At 52.7% G+C, this 25,166-nt stretch overlaps 1 protein-coding gene across 6 annotated transcripts in view; it reads right to left on the minus strand.

Annotated features, from left to right (window-relative positions):
- Positions 1 to 9,626: 9,626 nt before the first annotated feature.
- Positions 9,627 to 25,166, minus strand: part of Adgrl1 (adhesion G protein-coupled receptor L1) — a 40,793-nt gene continuing 25,253 nt past the window's right edge. For 3 of the 6 annotated variants that reach the window (XM_057753273.1, XM_057753272.1, XM_057753274.1), the window contains 19 exons: positions 21,141 to 21,941; positions 20,095 to 20,409; positions 19,620 to 19,723; positions 19,214 to 19,399; positions 18,967 to 19,005; positions 18,665 to 18,848; positions 18,385 to 18,507; positions 17,783 to 17,997; positions 17,355 to 17,525; positions 16,793 to 17,002; positions 16,490 to 16,710; positions 16,297 to 16,363; positions 15,779 to 15,870; positions 15,264 to 15,432; positions 14,137 to 14,265; positions 13,909 to 14,005; positions 13,688 to 13,816; positions 13,537 to 13,554; positions 9,627 to 13,136 (listed from right to left, as the gene is read on the minus strand). In XM_057753273.1, coding sequence (XP_057609256.1) covers positions 12,400 to 13,136; positions 13,537 to 13,554; positions 13,688 to 13,816; positions 13,909 to 14,005; positions 14,137 to 14,265; positions 15,264 to 15,432; positions 15,779 to 15,870; positions 16,297 to 16,363; positions 16,490 to 16,710; positions 16,793 to 17,002; positions 17,355 to 17,525; positions 17,783 to 17,997; positions 18,385 to 18,507; positions 18,665 to 18,848; positions 18,967 to 19,005; positions 19,214 to 19,399; positions 19,620 to 19,723; positions 20,095 to 20,409; positions 21,141 to 21,941 — 4,007 coding nt within the window. In that variant the 3' untranslated portion in view covers positions 9,627 to 12,399. Of the gene's footprint in view, positions 13,137 to 13,536; positions 13,555 to 13,687; positions 13,817 to 13,908; positions 14,006 to 14,136; positions 14,266 to 15,263; positions 15,433 to 15,778; positions 15,871 to 16,296; positions 16,364 to 16,489; positions 16,711 to 16,792; positions 17,003 to 17,354; positions 17,526 to 17,782; positions 17,998 to 18,384; positions 18,508 to 18,664; positions 18,849 to 18,966; positions 19,006 to 19,213; positions 19,400 to 19,619; positions 19,724 to 20,094; positions 20,410 to 21,140; positions 21,942 to 23,028; positions 23,114 to 25,166 lie in introns of all 6 variants that reach the window. The other 3 variants (XM_057753275.1, XM_057753277.1, XM_057753276.1) reach the window with 2 other exon arrangements.

Genomic DNA, 25,166 nt, shown 5'->3' on the forward strand with positions numbered 1-25,166 from the left:
ATGCCTACAGGCCAGAAGAGGGTGCCAGATCTCATTACAGATTGTTGTGAGCCACCATGTGTTGCTGGGAATTGAACTCAGGTCCTCTGGAAGAACAGTCAATGCTCTTAACCACTGAGCCATCACTCCAGCCCGGGAATCTCCACTTTTATTTGAAAGAGGTAAACTGGCCTTTTATATTTCATGAAACTTACAGTTGAAAAATTTTTTTTTTTTTTGAGGAGGGGTTGAGACAGGGTTTCTTTGTATAACTTTGGAGCCTATCCTGGAACTGGCTCTGAAGACCAGGCTGGCCTCAAACTCATAGATTCATCTGCCTCTGCCTCCCAAGTGCTAAGATATTAGGCATGTGCCACCACTGCCTGGCTACAGCTGAAAATGTAAGCCAGTAATTTAAGCACTTGGGAGGCAGGGCAGGCATTCAAGGTCTCCTTAACAGGAGGAATTTGAGCGGTGGAGAAGTGGCTCAGTGCGTAAGAGAGTCTACTGCTCTTGAGCTGGACCTGCATTTGATCCCCAACACCTACATCAGGCAGCTCATGTCTGCCTGTAACTCCAGCTTCAAGGGATCTGATGCCCTACTCTGGCTTCTGGAAGCATCTGCACTCCTTGTGGACTAGAATATTTGTTTAACTATGCAAAAATGGGTTGCATTTGTTTGTGTTGCAGAATAATTGTTTAACTATGCAGCGATGTGTTGCTTTTTATGCTGCACTTGTTTAATTATGCAAAGATGTGTTGCTGTTTCACCTTGCCTGCCTAAGGCACCTGATTGGTCTAATAAAAAGTTGAATGGCCAGTAGCTAGGCAGAGGAAGGATAAGCAGGGATGGTGAGCAGAGAGAAAAGGGGAGCCAGCCAGCTTGCCAGGGAGGCCAGCCTGGGCAGTTCAGCCAGCTTGCCAGGGAGGCCAGTCTGGGCAGGTCAGCCAGCCAACCAGCAAGGAGGAAACAGGAAAGCAGCACATACAGAATGAAAGAAAAGGAAAAAGCTCCGAGGTGGCCGGGCGGTGGTGGTGCACGCCTTTAATCCCAGCACTTGGGAGGCAGAGGCAGGCGGATCTCTGTGAGTTCGAGACCAGCCTGGTCTACAAAAGCTAGTTCCAGGACAGACTCCAAAACCACAGAGAAACCCTGTCTCGAAAAACTAAAAAATAAAATAAAAAAATAAAAAAAAAGAGAGAGAAAGAAAGGGGCTGGAGAGATGGCCCAGTGGTTAAGACCATTGACTGCTCTTCCAGAGGACTTGGCTTCAATTCCCAGCACCCACACGCAGCTCACAACAGTCTATAACTCCTGTTCCAGGAGATCTGACACCCTCACACAGACATATATGCAGATAAAACACCAGTGTACATAAAATACAAATACTTAAAAAAAAAAAAAAAGGAAAGAAAAAAATGTCTGTGGAGACTTGTATGTTTGGATGTGTGGCCCCCAGGTGGTGGAACTATTTAGAAAGGATTAGGAAGTGTGGTGTTGGAGGAGGTGTGTCATTGGGGGTAGGCTTTGAGCTCTCAGAAGACTGGCAGGATTCCCTGTGTGTTCTATGCCTCCTGCTTATGTATCAAGATGTGAGCTGTCCCTGCCACCAGGCCTTTGCTTCACCATCATGGACTCTAACCCCCTGAAACCCTAAGCCAAGTTACTCTTTTTAAAATTGCCTTGGTTGTGGTGTAACAGAAAGTTAGCTAAGATATCCACATACTTAAAAGCTTTCCACTCCCAGAACTGAATAAAGTAACCAAGTCTGCTTTGGAAGAGTAAGATAGGAGGAGTGTACACAATTTTGAGGCCAGCCTGGACTAAACAGTAATGCCTTGTCTCAGAAAATAAAATCAAATTAATGATGAAGTTGCCATGTATTTCCTAGGCCAAGTTCCTCTCCTTTTGCGTTGTGTACTTTTTAAAAAGAGATTTATTGTGTACATAGAGTTCTGTCTGCACTTTTGCCTGCAGGCCAGAAGAGGGCACCAGATTTCATTACAGGTGGTTGTGAGCCACCATGCGGTTGCTGGGACTTGAATTTGTGACCTCTATAAGAGCAGGCAGTGCCTGCTGAGCCATCTCTCCGGCCCATGCTGTGTACTTCTTTATCCACAGCCCCATCCTCCTCATACCCCAGAAAAACTTAGCCACAGTAGTCTGTGGTGCCTTATAAAGAAACTCCTGACCAGGCGATAGTGGCACATGCCTTTAATCCCAGCACTCAGGAGGCAGAGGCAGGCCGATCTCTGTGAGTTCGAGGCCAGCCTGGTCTAGAAGAGCTAGTTCCAGGACAGGAACCAAAAAGCTACAGAGAAACCCTCTTTCGAAAAAAAAAAAAAAAGAAAGAAAAAGAAAAGAAACTCCTGACCAGGCGATAGTGGCACATGCCTTTAATCCCAGCACTCAGGAGGCAGAGGTAGGTGGATCTCTGTGAGTTCAAGACCAGCCTGATCTACAAGAGCTAGTTCCAGGACAGCCAGGACTGTTGCACAGAGAAACCCTGTCTCGAAAAACAGGAAAAAAAAAAAAAAGGGGAAAAAAAACACAAAACATTTATTTTTATGTGCATTGGTGTTTTGCATGTGTAAGGGTGTCTAGTCCCCTAAAACTGTAGTTATAGACAGATGTGAGCTGCCATGTGGGTGTTGGGAATTGAACCTGGGTCCTGTGGCAGAACAGTCAGTGTTCCTAACTGCTGAGCCATGTCTCCAGCCCCACATCTATTAAATTTATTAGTTACTTTCAAAATATTATTTTATGTGTATGAATGTTTTGTCTACATGTATGTCTGTGCACCAGGCCTGGTACCCAAAGAGGCCAGAAGAGTGCATCAGACCCCTTAGAAGTGAAGTGTCGGGTGACTGTGAGCTGCCATGTGGGTGCTGGGACCTGGACCTGGGTCCTCTGCAAGAGCAGCAAGTGCTCTTACCCAGAGCCATCTCTCCAGCCCCACCAGCTTGTTTTTTTTTCTTTAAATATTTATTTATTATGCATACAATATTCTGTCTGTGGGTATGACTCAGGACCTTTGGAAGAGCAGGCAATGCTCTTAACCTCTGAGCCATCTCTCCAGCCCCACCAGCTTGTTTCTTTGGCACAGGGTTTCACTTTGTAGCAGGCTGTCATTACAAGGATCCGCATCACCTCCCAGTGATGGGGATGGCCTCCTGTCCTTCAGTGAGCTAGGTAAGCACCCTACCCCCGAGAGACCCCCATGCTAGTTTTGAGCTGGGCTTTGTCTTATTATTCTCAGAAGATCGGAATTGGCTTGGAAACAGAAGTCTCATCTGGCTCCCATCTTAATATTGGAGCTTAAAACCTTAGTATGGGGGCTGGAGAGATGGCTCAGTGGTTAAGAGCACTGGCTGCTCTTCTAGAGGTTCTGAGTTCAATTCCCAGCAACCACATGGTGGCTCACAACCATCTGTAATGAGATCTGGCACCCTATTCTGGTGTGCGGGCATACACGGAGGCAGAATGTTGTATACATAAGAAATAAATAAATCTTTTTTTTTTTTAAAAAAAAAAAAAAAAACCTTAGCATGGGACCTGATGCACAAGTAAAAACCTGCCCTCCACTTTTCTTTTTAAAAAAAGAAAAGATACATCCATATGTAGTCTTAGAGTAGTACTTGAAATATGGGCAGCAACCAGGAAAGCTAAGATGTTGATAGTACCAAGAAATAGCAGCTTCTGACACTCAGGTTTTTATTTTTAACTATGTGCATCTCGGTGTGTAGGTTTGTACTTGAGTGCCAGTGTCCTTGGAGGTCATAAGAGATCATTAGATCCCCTAGAACTGGAGTTACAATTGTGAACCACCTGATGTGGGTGCTGGGAACAGAGCTCAGGTCCTTCGTAAAAGCAACACAAATTCATCCAGTCTTCTCCCTGGCTCCAATGTTTTGTTTTGTTTTTGGCACAGGGTCTCACTATATAGACACAGGCTGGCCTGGCACTTACTCTTGGGCTCACAAGATCTGCCTTCTTCTGTCTCCTGAGTGCTCAACAAAAGGTCTATGGCACCATATCTGACTTTTTTATTTTATTTTTAAAACATCTTATATGTATGTCTGTTTTTCAGGGATGTATTTCTTTGCACCACGTGTGTTCATGTGTTCCCAGTATGAAGAGGCCAGAAGAAGGTGTTGGATCCCCGAGAACTGGAGTTAGAGCTGCCATATGGTTGCTGGAAACTGAACCTGGGTCCTCTGGAAGGGCAGCAATGCTCGTAATCACAGAGCCAGCTCTTTAGCTTCATCCATCTTTTCTTTCTTTCCTTCTTTTTTCTTTTCTTTTTTTTTTTTTTTTTTTTTTGAGACAGGGTTTCTCTGTAGCTTTGGAGCCTGTCCTGGAACTAGTTCCGAAGACCAGGCTGGCTTCGAACTCACAGAGATCCGCCTGCCTCTGCCTCCTGAGTGCTGGGATTAAAGGTGTGTGCTACCACCCAGCTTCATCCATCTTTTTGATATTAAAATATTCCCTGGCCTTTCACCCCAGAACTTGGGAGGCAGAGGCAGGAGGATGGCTGTGAGCTGAGTGAGACCTGCAGAGGGGTACTCTGTCTCAAAAAGTCTTATAATTCAACCAGTGATTAGCTTAACAACTACAATTTTATTTTTATTTTAAGATTTTATTTCAAGTCTATGAGTATTTTTCCTGTAGGTATGTCTGAGCACCACATGTTTGTCTGGGGCTTGTAGGAATCTAACATGCACTCTGGCCTCCAAGGGCACACACATGGGACACTTTGCAAACATGCAGGCAAAATATCCATACAATAAAATCAAATAAGTAAAGAGTAAAATACTGTGTAGTGAAATGGAATTTGGTAGATTAAAATTTTCCCAGAGGACCATAAAATCATGAATGTGTACTAATACATTTAAATTATAAATGGGAAGGATCCAGGCATGGTAGTTCATAACTATAAACCCAGTGCTCAGAAGGCTGAGGGGAGAGAATTGTGAGTTCAAGACCATCCTTGACTGCATAGCAAGTTCAAGGCCACTTGGGCTAAAAGAGATCTTATCTCAAAAAACAAACTAAGCCGGGCGGTGGTGGCGCACGCCTTTAATCCCAGCACTCGGGAGGCAGAGGCAGGCGGATCTCTGTGAGTTCGAGACCAGCCTGGTCTACAAGAGCTAGTTCCAGGACAGGCTCCAAAAAACCACAGAGAAACCCTGTCTCGAAAAACCAAAAAAAAACAAAAACAAAAAAAACAAAACAAAACAAAACAAAACTAAATGGTAACATGTGCAGTGGGTTTTCAGGTTATAGAGTGTGAAAACTTTATTAATCCAGTCTCAAAGTTCACATTTTAATTAATTCCCCAACCCCAGCTTGGGATGGAATTGAGAACCACACACACTAGGCAAGCATTCTACCACTGAGCCACTCCTTCTGGTGTCCAGCTGACTAACGCAGCACCATTTGTTAAGATCTGGGACAGAAAGCAAAAAGGAGGCTGGAGAGATGGCTCAGCAGACACTGCCTGCTCTTCTAGAGGTCCCAAGTTCAATTCCCAGCAACCACATGGTGGCTCACAACCATCTGTAATGAGATCTGGTGCCCTCTTTTTGTCTGCAGGGACATAAGCTGGCAGACCACTGTATACTTAAATAAATAAATTAAAAAAGGAATATCCTTATCTAAAATGGTTATTAAAACACTACTGTCTTGGCCAACTCTGTATTATAAAAACCTCAAATGGCACAACAATGGGGGTGGAGGGCCAGCAACAAAGGCTCCGTGGGTAAAGGTGGCTGCCAGTGCTACAGAACCTGAGTTCAGTCTTGGGACCCATATGGTGGAAAGGGGAAGCTAATTTCCTCAGGCTGTTCTCTGACCCCCGACATGAGCATGTGCCTGCAGGTATCCATATACGTACACAATAAATTAATAAATTTTTATTAAATGTGGGAGGGTGTTGAGATTTTTTTGATTATTATTATTAGTTTTTGTTTTGCTTTGGGGGATTGTTTGGGTTTGGTTTTTGAGACAAGGTCTCTCTATGTAGTCCTAGCTGTCCTGGAACTCACTATGTAGACCAGACTGGCCCTGTCCCCCAGTCCCTGTCTCCAGAGTGCTGGGATTAAAGGCTTCAGCCAAGGGCATCACACCTCTTGAAACTAGAGTTATGGATGATTGTGAGATATTGTATGGATGCTGAGAACTGAACCCACAGCCTCTGCAAGAGCAAGTGCTCTTATCTGCTGAGTCATCTCTCCAGGGGGTTTCACTACCTTTTTTAAAAAACATAATTTCAAGCTGGGCATGATGGCGTACACCTCCAGACACAGGTGGCAGAGACAGGTGGGTTCCCACGAGCTCCAGGCTGGCCTGGTCTATGTATTTTCATGTCTACTAGGGCTACTACATAGTGAGACCCTGTCTATAAAAGTGGGTGTGTGGGGCGGGGCAGTGGTGGCGCACACTTTTAATCCCAGCACTCGGAAGGCAAAGGCAGGCGGATCTTGGTGAGTTTGAGGCTAGCCTGATCTACAAGAGCTACTTCCAAGACAGCTAGGACTGTTACACAGAGAAACCGTATCTCGAAAAACCAATCAATCAATCAATCAATCAATCAATAAATGGTGTGTGTGTTATATTAGTATGTTTTCATTTCTAATGTAGTAGATGTTAATATAGTGCTCACTGACAGTAGCTCCTGAGAGCTAGCTATGGCTCATTTGGCAAGAGCTCATTTGCCTCCCAAATGCTGGGATTAATGGCATGTGCCACTACATCTGGCTGTTGTAGTAGTCTGAGACCTTGTAGAGAGAGCTGTTCTCCCTCTGGCAATTTTTAACCCTGCCTTTGTCGTAGAGCAGGTCACCACCCATTCAAGTTTTCTCGAATCTCTGCCTGTACCAGTACCACATTGTCTTAAATATCTCCACAGCCTAATCAGCCCCGCTCAGGCCGCTTGTTCTATCTTTCAACTGTGTTGGTCTTATGCCCTTTATTCCTGCATAACAATAGCAGGCCAAGAGCTGTCAAAGGGAGAATAGCTGTCTGCAAATGATGGCAGAACCTTGCTCCCAAATCCCAAAGGTCTCTACTTCACCTATAGGGGTCTGTCAAAGGCTCCAAACAGCATCCCTGTCTATCACTGACACCTCAAGTACCATGGGGTCTACTGGATCATATGGTTCAAGTGGCAGAGAAGCCTGCAGAGCAGCCTGAAAGAGCCTTCAGCTCCAGGCCCCAGAAAGCTAGCCCCTTTCTGCGTCACTTGGTCTATGGGCCGGAGAATACACCCAAGCAAGGAATGTGCTGCCTCCAGACTCCAAAGAGGCCACTAAGTCTTGTTCTTTTTCTCTCAGTGGTGTTGGGGGCCTGGTGCAATCACACCCTTTACTGCAGGAGGGATATCCTCTGCATGCCCACACCACTGCACTCCTAAGAATTTCACTGAGGCAGAAGGCCTTGAATTTTGGTTAGATTAACTTCCCATCCTCTGATGTGCATATGCGTTACTAATGAGTTCAGAGTGGTTGCTACCTTCTGCTCACTTGGACCAACCAGCATAATGTCATCAATGTAGTACCCCAGTGTGATATTTCATGGAAGAGACAGATGAGCAAAATCTCTTCTAAGTTATGACACAGGGCAGGAGAGTTAATACATCCTTGAGGTAAAACTGTAAGTGAAAGCCAGTTGTTCTGTTGGTCTGTATGGATGGGTACCGAGAAAACGACATTTACTAGATCAATAGCTGTATACCAGGTACCAGGAGATGCATGAATCCACCTAAGTGAGGGCCCCACATTTGGTACAGCAGCTACAGCCAGAGTCACTGCCTGATTAAACTTTCAACAGTCACCTGCCATTCTCTGCCATCTGTCTTCTGTGCTGGCCTGCTAGGAGAGCTAAAGGAAGATGTGGGAGCCACCACCCCTGCATCTTTTGAGTCCTTGATAGTGACACTGATTTTTTTGCAGTTCCTCCTGGGTGTGATTTTGGTTTTGGCTCACTATTTTCTGGCAGAGGCAACACCAGTGGCTTCCACTTGGCCTTCCCAACCCTACCAGCCTTCACTGCAGTGATCAGGGACTAATGAGTAAATTCCGTCAGTTTCTAAGTACATCCCAAGCATACAGCTAGGAAATGACTACAGGATTCCAGGGAGCCACTGGACCTACTGTGAATCAGAATCCAGCCAAAACTCCATTAATAATAACCTGACCCCCATAAGGCTCTGCTTTAACTGGGGGGTCACAATGTTGCTTGAGATCTCGCTGAACCAGTATCCAACAGACCCCAGGAAGTCTGATCGCTTCTTTTCCCTCCAGTGTAGTTACCCTTAAAAACGGTAATAGGTCCTTCTGGGGAAGGAGTGGAGAAAGGCTAACAGCAAAACTCTTAGGTATTTCAGCAAGAGGAACCTGGGCTTTCATTCAAGGGGTTCTCGGTCTGGGTTTGAAAGTTGGCTCATCTGGAAGTTGGCTCACAGGCTTGGGTTCCCTCTTGCCGCCATTCAACGATGTCATTTTTAGTTTGTTTTGTTTGAGAATTTTCTGAGCGGCAACCCCAAGGTCTGGCACAAGGAAAAGGGAGACAACAAAGCTCTTCTAATGTGCTGGTGTCCCTCACCATTTTGTGCCTTATAGGATTTGTGAAGGGTGTGTCTTCTGGGCCTTGCCATTGTGGAGGATTAGGTTTTACAAGCACTCACTCTAGCACTGTGATACCTGAGCCTTGAAATCCCTTCATCAACACTAACACAATAAAGGCATCTCCAGCTCCCTTTTTAGTGGGCCACCTTTGATGTTTTAGCCAACCATTCACGCAAGCTTTTACACTTTTTTTCGTTTTTTTTTTTTTTTTTTTTTCAGGCAGTGTTTCTCGGTGTAGCCCTGGCTGTCCTGGAACTCACTCTGTAGACCCACCAGCCTTTGCCTCCCAAGAAGAACCCCTCTAAGAGAGTGAGACGATGGCTAGGCCAGAGACCTAGTGTGTGTCTGCATCTGCATTTCCATCTGTAAAGTGGAGTTCTAACTCACTGTGGGTGCAGACCAGAGAAAACTGCTTAAGACACATTCAGTCAGACCCAGAGTGTTAGAGCACTTCACATACAAGTCCCTGGTGCCTGCTGAGGGTCCTAAGAGGTATGTTTTTAGTTAGTTGTATCTAAGCATGTGTACCATGTGTGTGCTTGTGTACCATATGTGTACCATGTGTGTGCTTGTGTACCATATGTGTACCATATGTGTGCTTGTGTACCATATGTGTACCATGTGTGTGCTTGTGTACCATATGTGTACCATGTGTGTGCTTGTGTACCATATGTGTACCATGTGTGTGCTTGTGTACCATATGTGTACCATGTGTGTGCTTGTGGACATCAGAAGGATCAGATCCCCTAGAACTGTAGTCACAGGGGTTGTAAGTTGGGTCCTGTGCAAGAGCAAGTGGTCTTTACCATGGAACCATTTCCCCGGCCCCTTAATTTTGAGACAGGATTTTACCATGTAGACCAGACTGAACTGGCTAATCAATCCTCCTGCCCCAGCTTCCTACATGCTGAAATTCTAGGCCTGCAAGACGTTTAAGTATAGACTTCTGGGACTCATATACTATACTATACCCTACTTTTTGTCCCCCAATTGAATGACACCACTCTTATCATTCCAAGAAATCTTAATTTCTTTATTGTTTGACTTTTTGACTCAACATTTTTTTAAACTTTTTGTTTTTTTCTGAAACGTTCTTATGAGCCTTTTGTTTTGTTCTCGTTAAATGCACTCGACCCAAAATTGGTTTGGCATATCGAAAAGGAGACCAAGGAAAGAAGGGACTAGGATGTGGGAGCAGGGAGGCCCAAATGGACAGAGAAATTGAGAATGGGGGGGGGGAAACACAGAGACAGCAAAAGGGACACAAAGAAAGGTGGATAGTTAGAAAAACCCAAAAGGAAAAAAAATGCAGAGAAAAAGAATGAGCAAGATTTAGGAGCAAATGAATTCAGGAGCCCAAGGAAGGGAGTAGGAGACCAAGACCCTTCTTTGTACCGTCCCCGCTGGGGTGGGGGCGTCAAGGCACCAGGTCTGGTTAGGGTAGGGGACACCTGGGCTCTCTGGGTGGCTTTGCGCTGGATTGCAGTGGAACCAGCCCCACTTGGGGACCTGCCATGTAGCTGAGGCCTGGGGTTTACTCTGTGCTAGCGATGCCAGCTAGAGTAGGAACCAAAGGCCCTGCTGCACCACATCCTCCGCCGTCCATCGCCCACATCTGGAAAAGGGCTGTGCAGGGAATGAGGGAGCAGGACTCCTGTGCCTCCAATCCCAGAGGACCTCTTCGCCGGCCCTTTCTCCCAGATTTATTGATGTTTGATGGGCCTCAGGCCTGGGCTGAGTTAAGTCCTCTGCTTCCTGGGCCAGTAACTCCACAGAACCACAGCAAGCTCCAGGTCCAGCAGTAGTTAGGCAAGGGCCACAAGCCATCTCCTACTCTCCGTGCCTGCCTTGGCAAGACTACCCCCATCCTCTCTCCCCCATCTAGACTTCACCCTTGGTCTTCTGGCAAGATAGGCTAAAACACACTACCAGAAAAAACCAGAGATGGAATAAACCCTGCCTTTTCACTTCTGTTCCCCTTCGTGGGGCAAACCATTATCTTTGGTCTGGCCCCTTTCCCCCACATTGATGGGGACAAGCCAGTCCCAGCTCCCCAAAAGGGAGAGGGCTTTCTAGCAGCAAAAAGGGTCCTCCTCGCCACGGATTCACCTCCTGCTCAGCGCCTTCCTAGAGCCCCTTCCTCATAACCCAAAGAAGTTCACGGCAGCAGCAAGCTGAGACCCGAGGATGCTTGAAAACTCATGGCACTTGTGAGGAAGGAGGCAGGGAAAAAACAGGGTGAAGTCAGCAGAGGTGTGATTCCATCTCCGGAAGATGGCAGCAGAGTTAATGCTATCCCCCCCAAAACTGGGGGAGGGCAGGCCAGGCTGAAGGGCCAGAGGTGCTAGGCAGACACCTTAAGCCTGGCAGAGGGCTTGGGGTGAGGGGCAAGGGAAAGGGACCTCTCACCTTTGTTCCCCTTCTCCCTCAGAAAGACCTCACCACTGCCATCCTGCTCAGCCACAGGAACCATTCCCTGCCCTTCACTCCTTTCCCTTGCCCTCCTCAGGATGGGACACCAGCCTCCTCCTGCCTGCCCTGAGTCCTGAAGTGATATACGAGAAGCAGGAACTCAAAGGGGTAGTGCAGCCATCTCGGCAAAAGCATCTTTGGGTGTGAGGGTGTCTCCTGGCCAGCGGGGCAGGCAGTGAGGTACACGCCCCAGGAGGGCAGACTGATGCAGGACCGACAGAGCAGAGGTGACGGGACCGGTGCCGGGAAGGACAGGTTCTTTGTTTCGCTGTTGCTCTCTGGAGTGTAAAAGCGGCTCTGGTGGCTGCCCGCCCTGGATGGGATGTACAATACAGGAAGTCCTGGTTGCCAGGACTGGCCGCTGCTCTGTTCCGGAGAAAGTCTGGGCTGGCCTGGGCTGCAGGTGCCCGGTGGCTTCAAGTGATGAGATTTTCTTTTCTTACTTTTTTTTTTTGTCTTTTTTTTTTCTTTTCCGTTTTGTTGAAATATTTACAGCAATAGGGGAGGAAGAGAGAGGGGTAAGAGGACCCCCTAGGGAAAGATCCAAACCCAGGACCCACTCCTCAGGGAGCCCCAGACCCCAAATCTGCTCCCCAGATAGCCCAGCCCACAGGACTGGGAACTGCCCAGATATGGCCACCCCAGTGGGTTAGGGGCCCTGCGGGGAGTTGTGCTTCATCGGGAGTCACCCCAAGGGAGGGGTCATTGGGTGCACTCTGAGGGTTGAGGGGCAGGCTTGCTTGGGAAACAAGGACCGATAGCAAGGGAGAAAGGAGCTTCAGAGAAAGTTCCTCGATAACCACCAGCCCATCCCCAGGCCTCGGCCTGCCTGTGGTGCAAGGCCCAGTCTCCAGGGCACAAGGAACCTAGCAGGGAGGATCCTGTCCATCTGTCCCGCCGCCCCACTGCTCCCCTCCGGTAGATGGGGAGGAGCAGCTGATAAACTGGATCCTGCAAGGCTTCGGCCACCTCAAAAGCGGCAACCCCCTAAAATCCTAGGGAAGCCTTATCCCTTGCTCTTCCTCCACAGGCAGGGAGAGTCAGAAGTGAGATTCTCCCCTACTCCCAGGGCCCAAGTGCTTTTCCTCATTGCACTCCCCTAGAGAGGCTGGGGCCTGTGGCTGGTGGAAACCCTGTCTACTAACCCTGGCACCTGGGGCCCAGGTCAGAGCCCCCGAGGGGACTGTGGGGCCCACGGGCTGAGGGGCACCTGGAGAGAGTGGCCCACCAGCCACTGCCTCCGTCAGTCTCTGCTCCCACCAAAGCCCCTCCTGGGTTCCCTCCCTGGCCAGGCCCCTGGCCTCTGGTCCATGAGGCCCCTCAGAGACTGGTGACCAACTGCATCTGCCCGTCCCCATCGGGCCCTGGCCCCTCGAGACTGGGGGCTGCCAGGTAGCCCTCATGGCTGGGCCGCCGCACCTGGTAGTAGCCCTGTAGGGGATTCCGAGCCACCAGGGCCGGCGGGCGGGAGGTGTAGTAGATTTCTGGGGGCCCAGGGGGGGCAGGTGGGGGTGGGGGCAGGGCCTCATTAGGCCCTTCGGGGCTGCTGTCCGGGTAGGAGGGCGAGTCCCGCAGGTTGGCCCCGCTGGCATAGAGGGAGTCCCGGCCGGGAGGTGAGGAAAGGGGCCGACTGGTGGCCCCGTCCTCTGCCGTGCAGCTCTCCGACTCATCCAGATCACTCTGGTACAGCACCGACTGGGCCCGGGGCAGCAGCAGTGGCTCCTCCAGGGCCTTGTAGAGAAGTTCAATCTCTGCCCGGTCAGCACCCCCAGGCCCGCCGGCCTCGTCCTCACTGACCCCTGGCACGGGTGGCACAGGAGGCTCCGGTGGAGGCCCTTTGGCACCCCCACTGGCCCCCCGCAGGTTGTTGTGCACCAGCTCTGAGATGATCATCTTCTCAAAGGCAGCAGCATCGGCCAGGTTCCGACCTCTGGGTGGCTCAGGACCCCCATCCCCTGGAGGGAAATCCCCGCTTCTCAAGGAGTAGCTGTTGTTGAAGTTGCCGTTAAGGGGCAGGGTGTCCATGCCACAGGCTTCCCGGCCTCCCAAAGGGTGCTCTGCAGGGCAGAGGGGGCAGTAAGGATGGGCCTGGTCACGTGACAAAGGGAGCACAGAGGTCTGTCCCAGAGTCTCAGGTCTCTTTCCTCTCTCTCTCTCCTGTTGGGGGGTCTGCTGCCTAGCACAGCCCATGAGGATGTATATGGGCCAGTTCACCCAGGGTTTCCTCGTAAGTGCCAGAACTTCAGCAAGTGGAGGCCAGTGTAGCCAGCCAGGTACACCGACTAGGCTTGGACCCCCACTTTCATTCCCTACCTGAAAGTCCTCACCTGGCTGCCATGCCAGAGCCTGTAGGAAGGGACACCCTAAGTTTCCAGTCCCTATGAAGCTACAGGAGAAGGGTCTGCCTTTGTCCCCCTCCCCGCTATGGAAGTGCTTCCAGGAGACAGCGGTACTTACTGGGTTCCCTGTAGCTTCCTGTAGATGCCAGCCCGCAAGAGAAGACAAGACAAGAATGAGCTAAGCAGAGGCCCCTCAGGACCTGCCCTTGGGGCCTCCCGACCTGGGACTCTGCTCTTCCCTGGCATCCAGCCAGCCCAAGTGTCCTCACCTGGGGAGTTGAAGACTGGGGGCGAGGAAGGATTGAAGCCCACAGACTCTGCAATGAGTGTATTGTATGGGCTAGTGCCCCCACGGGGTTGTAGCACGGGGTTGGTCAGTAGATGATTCCCCATGGTACCTGCCCAAGGGAAGGGTCAGAGGTTACAAGGCAGCCTAGAGACTTGGGACAAGGAGCTTCTGAGAGAGGACCCAGGGCTGGGGAGACCTCACCTCGGTTCAGGGTGGGGGTGCTGTTGACGTCACCTGCCATAAAGGAGGACTCTGTCTGTTTCCTCACGGTGTCGTTCCACATCCTCCGGATTCGGCTCTGGGGACACAGCCCAAACATGAGGGGATCTCTAACCACCCTGCCCTCCAGATCTTTCTGAGGCTCTGGCAGACACTCCTGTCTCTTGGCCCCAGAGAAACATGCTGGATATGCGTTCCCTGCTTGGGTACCTGGGTCCCCGTGTAGTATCGGGTGTTACTTCGCATGGCTGAGGTCTTGAGGGAGCCGTGAGTACCCCCAGGTGGGGAGCGGATGCAGCAGTAGGAGTGGCGCAGGCACTTGCTGTACTCCTTGTGCACCTGTGCAGGGGGAACGACAGCTGACGGCGGATACCTGCACCTTCCCCATCAGTCATCCTCTGAGTTGGCAGGCCACAGAAGCTCTGGTCATCTATGTCCCTGTATGTCCCTGGTGGCCAGCTATTCAGGCTATCACTACGGCCCAACTCTTTTCTTTACCACCATCGACTTCCTCAATCATTTTTTTATTCCTGTATTCTCCAACTTGACACATCTTTCAGGAACATGTACTGTGTGCCAGGCACAGGGAACATTATGACTGAGCTCCTGATACCCCTGCCCCTACCTCCCTGGTACTACAACTCTAGGCATGCATCCCCGTTCCCAATCCGTGGTCCTGGGGATGGGACAGACTTCATGTATGCTAGGCAAGCATTCTACCAACTCAGCCACATCCTCAGCTCCCATGTGGTTTGTAAGAAAAAATTTTATGTGTATGGATGTTTTGCCTGTATGTATGTGTGTGCACCATGTGTGTGTAGTACACTCGAAGTCAGGCAAGGGTTTCCCTGGAACTATTCCTTTTATCCTTAGAAAAGTCAGTTCTTTTTTTTTTTTTTAAATATTTATTTATTATGTATACAATATTCTGTCTGTGTGTATGTCTGCAGGCCAGAAGAGGGCACCAGACATCATTACAGATGGTTGTGAGCCACCATGTGGTTGCCGGGAATTGAACTCAGGACCTTTGGAAGAGCAGGCAATGCTCTCAACCACTGAGCCATCTCTCCAGCCCTGAAAAGTCAGTTCTTTTTAGATGGTTATGGCAGAAGTCTTTATGCTGTGGCTACCAGCTGTCTGCCACCTAGGGCTGTACCTGCTCTGTGCTGCCATGCCTTTGTGTCTTGCTTTATTTCTGGAATCTCTTTTACTCCTGGCTGAATCCCCCCAGCCCCATCAGACTCAGATGGTTCCACAGAAGGCAGGTGCCCAGGGGACACACTGAGGGCCAAGGTGCACCTGAGTCCTTTCATTCTGGCGAGCTCTGCCACCCTCACCTTTTTCTGTAAGGCGCAGTGAAAGACAAAGATGAAGACCCCCTGGAAGGCGTTGAAGGTAGTGAAGAGATAGGCCATGACTACAGACTCCTTGTTGATGAAGAGGAGGCCGAAAGCCCAGGTGAGGCCCAGCAGGAAGAGCAGCGCAATGGCGCCCAGCGCCCAGGACCTGGTGGCCAGGAGGACAGGCAATCACACTGCTCACCAGGGAAGACAGCCCAGCCCCAAGGCCTCCAGGTTGACACCGAGGGTTGGCTTCAGGTGACAGGTCGTTCCCTGCCAACTTCATCACTTTGGCCAGATTTCCAGGCCACTCAAACTCCCTTTGTGGCCCAGTTTTCAAGGTGCCCTCAAACAGACTCACACTAAACCTGCAATGGCGAAAGCACAGGCTGGATGGACTCTGCACTTTCTGACCCTGCTGAATAGGGCCCACACCATGCACAAACCCCACTGCACAGCACCAGGGGGAACAAAGGGTTCTGGGAACCCCGAGGGCCCAGGGTGAGGCTCACTTGATGTTGTCAAGGCGGCTGGAGTCAGGCTTGAGCACTGATGAGCTCCGGATCATCTTGTGCAGGGTCACCATGAGGAACACCAGGTTCACCTGGGGAGAGTACAGGAAGGGCTCAATCTCTGCTCCAACCCCTTCCTCAGGGCCTTCTCTGCCTATGGGGGCCCAAAGTGCCCACTACCCACATCTGTTACTTGCTGTCACTGCTGTGAGGCCAAGGGTTATGGCTTGGCATGAAACCACAGCTGCTGGTGCACTGGCCTCAGTGTTGAAGACAATGGACTTTGTTGGCCTGGTCTTTTTAGCTACAGCTCAGGCGTGTGTGTGTGTGTGGTTTTAGAACTAGAACCCAGGGCCTTTTGCATAGTGGGCAAGTGCTCACCACTGAGCCATGCCCTGGCCCGTTTGATTCTGACAAATTTTTACACCAATGCCATTTTTGAAAAGCTGGCAAGGGGCCAAGATTAGGGTCAAGACCAGCCTGGATGAAAGGAGCCCAGTACTTGGAATACCACTCACCACAATGACAAAGGAAACAGGCCCAATGAAGCTCCAGATGAAGTAGTTGTCAACTCTCAGCCAGCAGCTAAAATGAAGGACAACCACAGTGGAGAGATGCCTGAAAGACCGGCCACCCCAGCCCCGGCCCAAGGAAAGCCAGCCACTCAAGAGCCAAACAGACGAAGACCATGGGGATAACAGAGACACTCACGCCTTCTCGGTGCCATAGCTTCGATAGTCAATGGCGGCTGCAATGCCCACCACCAGGGCTGGGAAGCAGTAGCCGCCCAGGTAATAGTACTTGGTGCGCGAGTATTCGCTCTCGAACACTTCCACCAGCAGCAGGTAGAGGTGCACACCTTCCAGGCACAGCCAGGAAAACGCGGCCAGGAAAAAGTAGTGCAGCAGGCCCGCGAAGATGGGGCAGGCAACCTGGGAAAGCACATCAGTAAGAGGCCGCTCCACCAGCTGCGGCCCCTCCCACCGCCCAGCCTTCACCCCAGGTGCGGTTCACCTCATACTGAGTCTTGTCTATCCCAACCAGGAAGAGCAGCTCGGCAAGGAAGAGGTTGATGCACAGGTTCTTGTGGATGGTGTTGCGGTCGGTCTGCAGGCCTCGCAGGAAGCAGAAGGTGGAGATACAGATGGCCAGACAGACCAGGGAGATGACAATGCCCACCCAAGTGATGACCGACAGCAGCAGCTCATTGATCCGGCCCTGGTACTAGGGGACAGGAGTAGGGAGGCACTCAGGGCTTGGCCAGGTGACAGCTGCAGGTAAGAACCTCCAGCGCTACCCACCCAGCCTCCGAGCGGCCCCCACCCCTGTGCAGCTCATTTCCTCATGCTCTGGAAGGCGCGTGGAGAGAAGACAATGTGACAACTGTCTTTCCCAGAGTGCCTCGGGGCCAGGGGAGCCAGATGCAAGGCCTCATGCCCTAGGCAAGTCGTGGCCCCCATGCCCATGCACCGGCCTCGTAGGCATCGCCCATGCTGTGTGCTCTCTAGGGTGCCATGCAAAGCCAGGACAGCAGCAAGCAGGCCCGCCCGGAGCAGCAGAGCGCCGGCCAGCTTACGATCTCTCGGTGAGCCATGAGCACTGCGAAGTTGGTGAGGTGGCTGCAGGCACATGTGGTATGGGTCTTATTGGACTCCACCAGGCGACAGCCCTGGGTTGACCAGTAGCCCAGCATGGAGCGCTCTGAGTAGTTCCAGAAGGAGCAGTTTGCATTGAAGTGGTTCTTGGCCTGTTGTTTGGTGGTGGACAGGGTGTCAAAACTGCAAGCCCTATTCCTGCCCTCAAAACCAGCTACGGGGACAGTGACAGGTGTGAAGGAAGTGCCTAGGGCCCAAGGTGACCACCAGCTCTAGGGGACACATGGTCCAAGCTGAAGCAGGGGAGCTGAAACTTACTCTCAGGTGGGTGAACAATGGTGGGGGATACGTAGTCCAGGAACAGGGGATGCTGGGACCTCCAGCGAGGGAGGGGTACACCTGAGCTCACCTCCAAGTGAGCCACAGTAAAGATGACAGGGTCCATGAGGAAGACGCGGCTTGATTCCTTATTGATGGAAGCTGCGATGACCTGCGAGTTCACCACCAGGGAGGCACCGCCAGGGCCACCGGTCCCTGTCTCGCCTGCCAGCTTCACCGTGGCATTCTCCGTGGACAAGAACAGGCCCAAGTTGTTGTAGAGGATGAAGACAACCTTGACCACCCCTGAGGAAGATGGGCACAGGGCGATATAGTGGCCATCCTCAGCCACACACTTCTATCTGGGCTGTGGCCCAGTTGAAGCAGCAGCTCAGAAGCCATTTCCACAGGCCATTGTTCAGCAGTGGGAGATCAAACACAGAGGCCAGGACATACAGGCTGGCTCTCTGACCCTCTCTTACTTTGTGTGACCTTGGGCAGATCCCCTAATCTGTGTCTCAGCCTCAAATGGCAAAACGTCTTCTAGAGCCCCTACAGGGCTTTGGGACATCCATACTCACGGCAGATAAACCGTGATTAAAACACATGATTGTTGTGTTCCAGAGAGTCAAGATCAAGGTACCAAGTGGGCAGTGTGCACGTGCTTGTGGACAAACCCCACGGGACACTGACCGTTGCGGCTATTCTGCTTGATGGTGTTGGCAGACAGCTGGATGGAGTTCTCGCTGGGATATTCCTGGGGAAACACCAACTCCTGCACTTGACCCTCTGTGTTCAGGACAGTCACCTCCAGGACTGTGGGTGCAGAGGCAGAAAGGATATGTTACCAGTGTCCATCCCCAGACAGGGTTCATGCTACCCTATGAACCTGCAGCAAAACCACAGGCGCAGGAATTGGGAAACCAACACCCCTGCAGTTTGGGGTTGGCCCTGGGGTGGCTACAGTACTCACCCACGTTCTGCTTGGCAGCTAAGAAGCGAGCGGGTTCCCTGACATTGTCGGCCAGCAGGAAGGCCCCCTCCTCCAGGACATCTAGGAGCATGGTGGCTGTATGCACCTGTTCCGTGGCATTCATATCTTTCCAGGACTCAAGTGCCTCTGGCCGGAGCAGGTTGTCCACCGTCTCCACCACGGCCTGTGTGTAGCAGGGACAATACCATGAGTCCCCCACATTCTTAGTTCTTTGGGATAATCTTAATGTCCTCTTCTCTCTCTCCCCTTCATCCCCACAATCTGTACCACACCGAGCTCACCTTGATATAATCCTTGCAGGTTCTCTCTCGCTTGTGCATCTGGAGAAAGAGATGGAGGTAGTGATGGGTGGGGACTCCAGGCACTGCTCCCCTAGCCACAGTGCTCAGACTCTGGGGCCCTGAGACCTTCCTCAGGAACCCCACCTCTAAGACTGCTCAAGGCAGTGTGGCAGTGAAGGCCAGCAGCCCCTGGGGTGTTGTGTCCCTCACTGGTCACTGTGGGGTGGCAGAAGGCACAGATGCCTACCTTGTTGTAGTTCTTGCCAGCTGACTCGCGCTCAATGGGCCGGAGGGCCTGGAGCTGGGCGTCCAGGATGTCTAACAGTTGTTCCATCAGCTTCACCGAGGAGGACACATCCCCAGCGTAGATGGAGCCCCGCGTATGACGGGCCAGCTCACTAGCAATGTTGGCTGCATTCTCTCCGCTCTTAATCTGCAAGAGGCGGGGAGAAAGGGACCTCAGGTCTTCTGGGCACTGGCCTGCCCTGGTCCACAATTCCCTCTTCACCTGCCCTCTTCTCCCTGCTAGGCTTTCCCACGCACGGGTCAGGTAAAAGGATGCCCCTTGCCCTATCTATCTCCCAAGCCAGTTCCACTCCTGCTGACCCTGGGCTCTGGATAGCCTGCCTACAAGGGGCAGCAGTTACTGGTACCTTCTGGGCTACTTGGTTGACCCAAGGGGATGTGCAGTTACTGAGGTCAGGACCCCGAGGATTCCAGAGCCCCAGAGCAGGGAGACACTGGAACGAGGCAATTCCTGTAGAGAGGGACAAGAAAGTCAAAGAGAAGGAAATGAAGAGGGGACAAGGAACAAGAGAGGAGACAGAGCAGAGGACGAGGAGAGGAACATTTGGGAAAAGGCACTAGGTAGCCCACCCTAGCCTCCTAGGCAAGATGGGCTGTGGAAGGTTTTCTCCACAAAGCCTCTCCCAAACTTTCCTGAAACCTCAGAGCACCTGGGCTGCTTATCTGTCCCACATCTGTCCTGAAACTGGCTTTGCTACTTTAGTCTGAGGCCGGTAGCTGGATTATTGGCAGCTCCCCATGTGCTCAGCTGCAGGTGGTACCTGCATAGCTAAGCTGTGGGCCTCCCAGCCCTTCGCGGTCAGCTGTGACCCCAGCACTCACCTCGCGTTCCCTTGGGGCAAGGCCTCTCCACCAGCATACCCTGTTGGGTGGCTGGCCACTGGACCCGCCGGACCTCTCGGGGTTCACAGAAGAGCTCAGGGGACACATGCAGATTGGGAGCTGGGGGCCGCCGGGTGCTGGGTGCTGGGGCTGTCGCTGGAGGCAGGTCAGGTCCCAGCTGGTTAATGGCACCCACTGGGTGTGTGGTGAGAGGTGCCCGGCGGAGTGGAGTGGTGGCTGCAGGCGAGGCTGTGCTGGTGAGGGGTGTGGGCCGAGCTGTGGTGGTGGTACTAAGAGGTGGAGAAGTAGCTGGGCCTGGGAGATAGAGAGGACAGGACTGGGTCACATCCATGCCCAAGGCCCACCAATGAGCTCAAGCACAAGGCCCCTTGGCATCTTGATATCTTCTTACTCATTGACTTGAAAAGCTGTCCTGGGTCCCCTGACCTTTCCTGTGCTCAGAGGCACCCTACACTCATGAGTCCATGAGAAGGTGAAAATGTACTACTATGTACCACAAGGTGTCGCTCCCAGAGCCGGGACTGGAGATGTGTGTCAAAGCTGCTGGCTACAACACCACTCATCTGTGACACAGCTGATTGGGGTCGGGAACCTGGCTACGTTTTCCCTCGGGGGTACTCAGTCCCCCTCTGCAAGGGTTGGCTAAGGCTCTCTAGAGCTCTGGAGTTGCTCTGGGTTAGTGATGGGAACACCAGCTGGAGGCAAAACAAGATTACAGCAAGCATCTGATCCTGCACCCCGTAAACAATCCCACATGAATGTGCCCGGGCAGCACAGATCACTGGGTAGAGCCCAGAATCCTGGGGTTCAACCCTCAAGCTTCACAATCATCCCTCATCTGTAAAACAAGTGCTTTGAAGACAGTAGGCACGTTGAAGCAGCAGCTGTGAGGGGTGTGGACAGTGTTTGCCACAAACTGGGATTTTTTGTACCTCCTAATCCTCAAGAGCTTACAGAGGGCCCTACATTCCGGTACTGAGGACTAGTGGATACAAAGAGGCCTACACCCTCAAACCCACTCTCACCGGCGCTAGGGTCTGGGGGTCCAAACTCCAGGCTGTAGCGCACCACAAAGTAGTTATTCCACACGTACAGCTGGTTGTCCCGGGGGTTGTAGTCGACAGAGGACACAAACTGGTAGGGGTTGGGGAACGCGAGACTGACTGGCTCCTCTCGGTTCGCATTGGTGTTGAAGGCGTAGTCCACACGGTTGCCCGCTGCCTCACTGTCGTCATCCACATACACGGAGCGCAGCACGTAGAGGACACCGCACACCATGAAGGCATTGGAGGCCGAGCGCTTGTCGTAGCCCGTTTCCCAGGTGCCCTCAAAGCGCAGTGTGTAGGGGTTGAGCTGGCTCACCACCAGGCGCCCGTTGTTGCCCTCAGTGGCATAGATGACCCACAGCCCGTTCTCATCCACCGCCAGGTCAATATCTGTCTTGCCTCCCCAGCGGTAAGGCGAGGTGTCATGGTAGTTGGCTGTGTTGATGACTGTCTCTCCGCTCTTGATGCGAGTGCGCAGGTCATACTTGACGATGTTGCGCGTGCGCTCCTTGTTGTAGAAGACTGCGCCGTCGTAGACTACAAAGCCAGTGCCATCCACACGGTTGGGCAGTCGGTACGTGGTGGTGTGGCGCGCAGCCACATAGTCCTCCCACGAGGCATATTCAGTCAGTGTGTCCGTGCGGTAGGGGATCCAGGGCATGACGTAGATACGGTCACCTGCCTGCAGCGGGTCCTTGCACCAGGCACCAGACTGGTGCTCTGACTCATGTGTGGAGGTGGGCTCCAGTACCTTCTGCAGAGTCCCTGGGCACACGAAGACTGGGCCGGGTGGGTGGGTAGGCAGGGAGGAGGTGGGGAGGAGCAGAGGCAAGGAGAGAGGGGAGAGAGAGGCAAGTTGGTCACACGGTGGGGGGAGGAAACCATGCTGTCCCCTCCTGCTGCTGCAGTCATGGTTGCTTGGTCGGGCTGGTGATGGGAAGGGGGTTTGTGGGCCGGGAAACCCGCCCTGCCCAGCTGCCCCTCTCCCTGGAGCTGTGAACCCTGGAGACCATCAAGAGCAGGGTTAGTGTGGGGAGGTGGTGCCCTCTTCCCTTCCTTGGCTGCTAGAGACCCCACAGGCTGGGGACAAAGGATTTGGCCAGCGCTCTCCCAGACTGGGCACAAAGGGATGGGAGCGGGGACTTCTGCTGCAGTGCCACCTAGCCTCAAGGTTCAGGTGTCAGCACCCTGGCCTCCCTTCTCTGCCGCTGTGGAAGAACTAGGGGCTGGGATCCCGTCCTTCACCAACCATGCAGGGATGGACTTAAAAAAACAAAAACAAAACAAAACAAAAAACCACTTCACTTTCTTCCTCCAAAAGCTGTAAGGGAGAGTGATGTTTCCACACCCACTCTGGCAGGGAGGCTTAGGGCTGTCTATTCTCTCCTCGGGCCCCGCTGCTGTCTGGGCTCCACTCAGCTGGTACCCGTAGCTGAGGAAAGGAGGGAGGGAAGCAGCTCCCAGGTTAGGCTAGGGAGAAGTCCAGCCCTGCCCCAGCCGGCAGGGTCTCTGGTGGGTCAGGCTCAGAAGCACACACTGACACTGGTGCACAAGGGTGGAGTGGGGACACTTGGGGTGAGGAGCTGCGCAGAGGGAAGAGAGACAAGGAGGTGTGTGTGTGTGTCCACAAATCCTGGCTCCAAGGGAGGCGCTCTGGAGACCACCTGGGAAGAGAAGGTTAGTGCTGGCGAGGAGAGAGGGGGTGAGCAGAGAATTCACTCCAAGGCCCAGGCCCGACTGAGTGCCCCTTCCAGGGGCAGTCCCAGGTCCAGCTCGGAGGGGGCAAGGGAGGGAACCAGGTGCTAGGATAAAGCCCCAGCCCACCCCAGCCAGCCCCGCACCTCCCCTGCCCCGGACCCCGATTTACCTGTGACCATCCCCGGCTCAGGAGGAGGGACCAAGGCAGCGCTGATGTCAGAAAGGTGGGGGGCCCCGCCCCACCCCCCCATTCCCTGAAAAGAGGAAAACCTCGACTGCATCTCGTTGGCACCACTGGCCTGCCAACCCTCACCCCTCACAGCCCAGCACAACCTGTTCTTAGCCTACCCTAGTGGTCCAGCAGGTTACTGTGGCCAACCCCCTCTTCTTCCCTGAGTACTATGGGACAGATGCCCTTCCCTTCAGGAGGGCTGGCACCTCCCTCTCGTTTCTCATCACAGACCCCCACAGGCAGGCCAGGGCTGTAGGGTGTGTGCTTGTGGGTCTATGGTGAATTCTCTGCTCCTGCTTGGCCCATCACCAAAGCAGCTAGCCCCAGGGACACAGGGAGGACTGGGATGACTTGGCACCAGCATGGTGGGCAGCTTCAGTAGTGAGGGACCCTTGAGTAGGCTGACTTGGTTGGGAGAGGGGAGCAATCTGTAGCCCCCATTACAGTACTAGGGCAGCTTGGCTCTAGGTTTCTAGGCCCAAGGCAGCCAGTAGCAGAGTCCCTTTAGCATAAGTTAACCCTGGGCGCTAAGCCTTGGCATTCCTATCAGCTATGTCTGTACCCTCTGACCAGACTATCTGGCACCTGCCCTTTTTTCCCTTCTCCAGGTATCCCATAAAACCCCCTGCCAGGGGTGTGTGTTCATGAAGAGGGCCTGAGCTGGTCAGAGGGTACCAGGGGAGGAAAAATACAGTTAGAGGTCATCCCAAGGAAGGGGAAGAGATGAAGAAGGGTCTGCCAGGGGTCTTGGGCAGCAAGAACCCTACCTCAGCACCCAGCTCCCAACACTTCTTCCCTCCCCCAGCCCAACCTAGCGAGGAGATCCAGTGCCGTAGTTCCAAGCCTGCAAGAAGAGCGGCCAGTGCAGGGCTGACTCAGGAGAGCAAGGGAGGAACGGTGCCCAGGCCTCTGAGACGGGCAAGGCAGGAAGGAGAGGGGAGGGGAGCAGCTCAGAGGGGCCCCGCCCACCTCCCTGGCAGGGGATCCTCCACAGACCACCTTAATTTCAAGGCAAAAGGGACCCCGAAGGGCCATCTCATTGTTTGTCCACTGCCTCCTGCCCTATTACTAGCAGGTCACCCTCCACTCCCTACATAGCCACACCTACCACCATGGGGCTCCCTGCAAGAAATTATGAGGCCTGTGGAGGTCCCCAGAGCAAGTCTGTGACCCCCACCACCCTCCCTGGTCCTCTCCCACATCAGCCCGGAAGAAACCCTGACTGCAGCTTTGCAAGTGTGCTGAGACAGAACCCACTCCACCCTTTCCAGGAGGCCCACCCCCGCCCCCGTCCCAGGGCTTTGGCAGGCTGCCCCCTCCCAGGGGCTTGGGATAGCTGACAACCCTCCCCAGGACTGGACCCGGCTGATCAGAAGGGGTGGAAGGTGGAGGCTTGTTTCCCTGTGCTCCACAACAGCTCTGGGCCTTGAAAACGCCAAATCAGAAGAATTTAAGCCACCAGGAGCCAGAGAGAGATGAAAAATCTGGTCCCCCAAAGGAAAAAGCGTCCCCTCCATCCCACCACCCTCTACCAGAAACACTTTGCAAAGGGTACAAGGGAACAGGAGAGGAGAGAGAGGAGGGGAGAGTAAGAGGGAGGGAGGAAGGGAAGAAGGAGAGACAGAGACCGAGGAAGGAAGAGAGACCTCTACCGGTGCCTGTGGAGGCTGGGGAGTCCCTCCCTCCCCACCCGCCTGGATGCTTACACATTTCTCCTAAGGGAGGCAAAAGAAATGAGAGATGAGGTCAGGTACCCTACAGGGACCAGGGACCAGAAGAGGTACAGAGAGAGGTGTGAGGGGAGAGAGAGAGAGAGAGAGATGAAAGAGAGAGAAGAGAGAGAGGGAGGAGAGAGAGAGAGAGAGAGAGAGAGAGAGAGAGAGAGAGAGAGAGAGAGAGGTGTAGGAGTGGGGTGAGTATCTTGCCCAGGCTCAGAGAGGAGCTTCGGTGAGAATCTGGAAAGTGGAGAAGCCCACGGCCTTGACCTTGGCCTTGGTGGTGCTGCAGCACCAGGGCCAGCCCAGCTGTGCTGGGAGGACACCCGGGGCAGGGAAATCACTGGACCAAGTGAGGGT

This window comes from Chionomys nivalis, chromosome 21, assembly GCF_950005125.1.
Source record: "Chionomys nivalis chromosome 21, mChiNiv1.1, whole genome shotgun sequence".
Taxonomy (NCBI): domain Eukaryota; kingdom Metazoa; phylum Chordata; class Mammalia; order Rodentia; family Cricetidae; genus Chionomys; species Chionomys nivalis.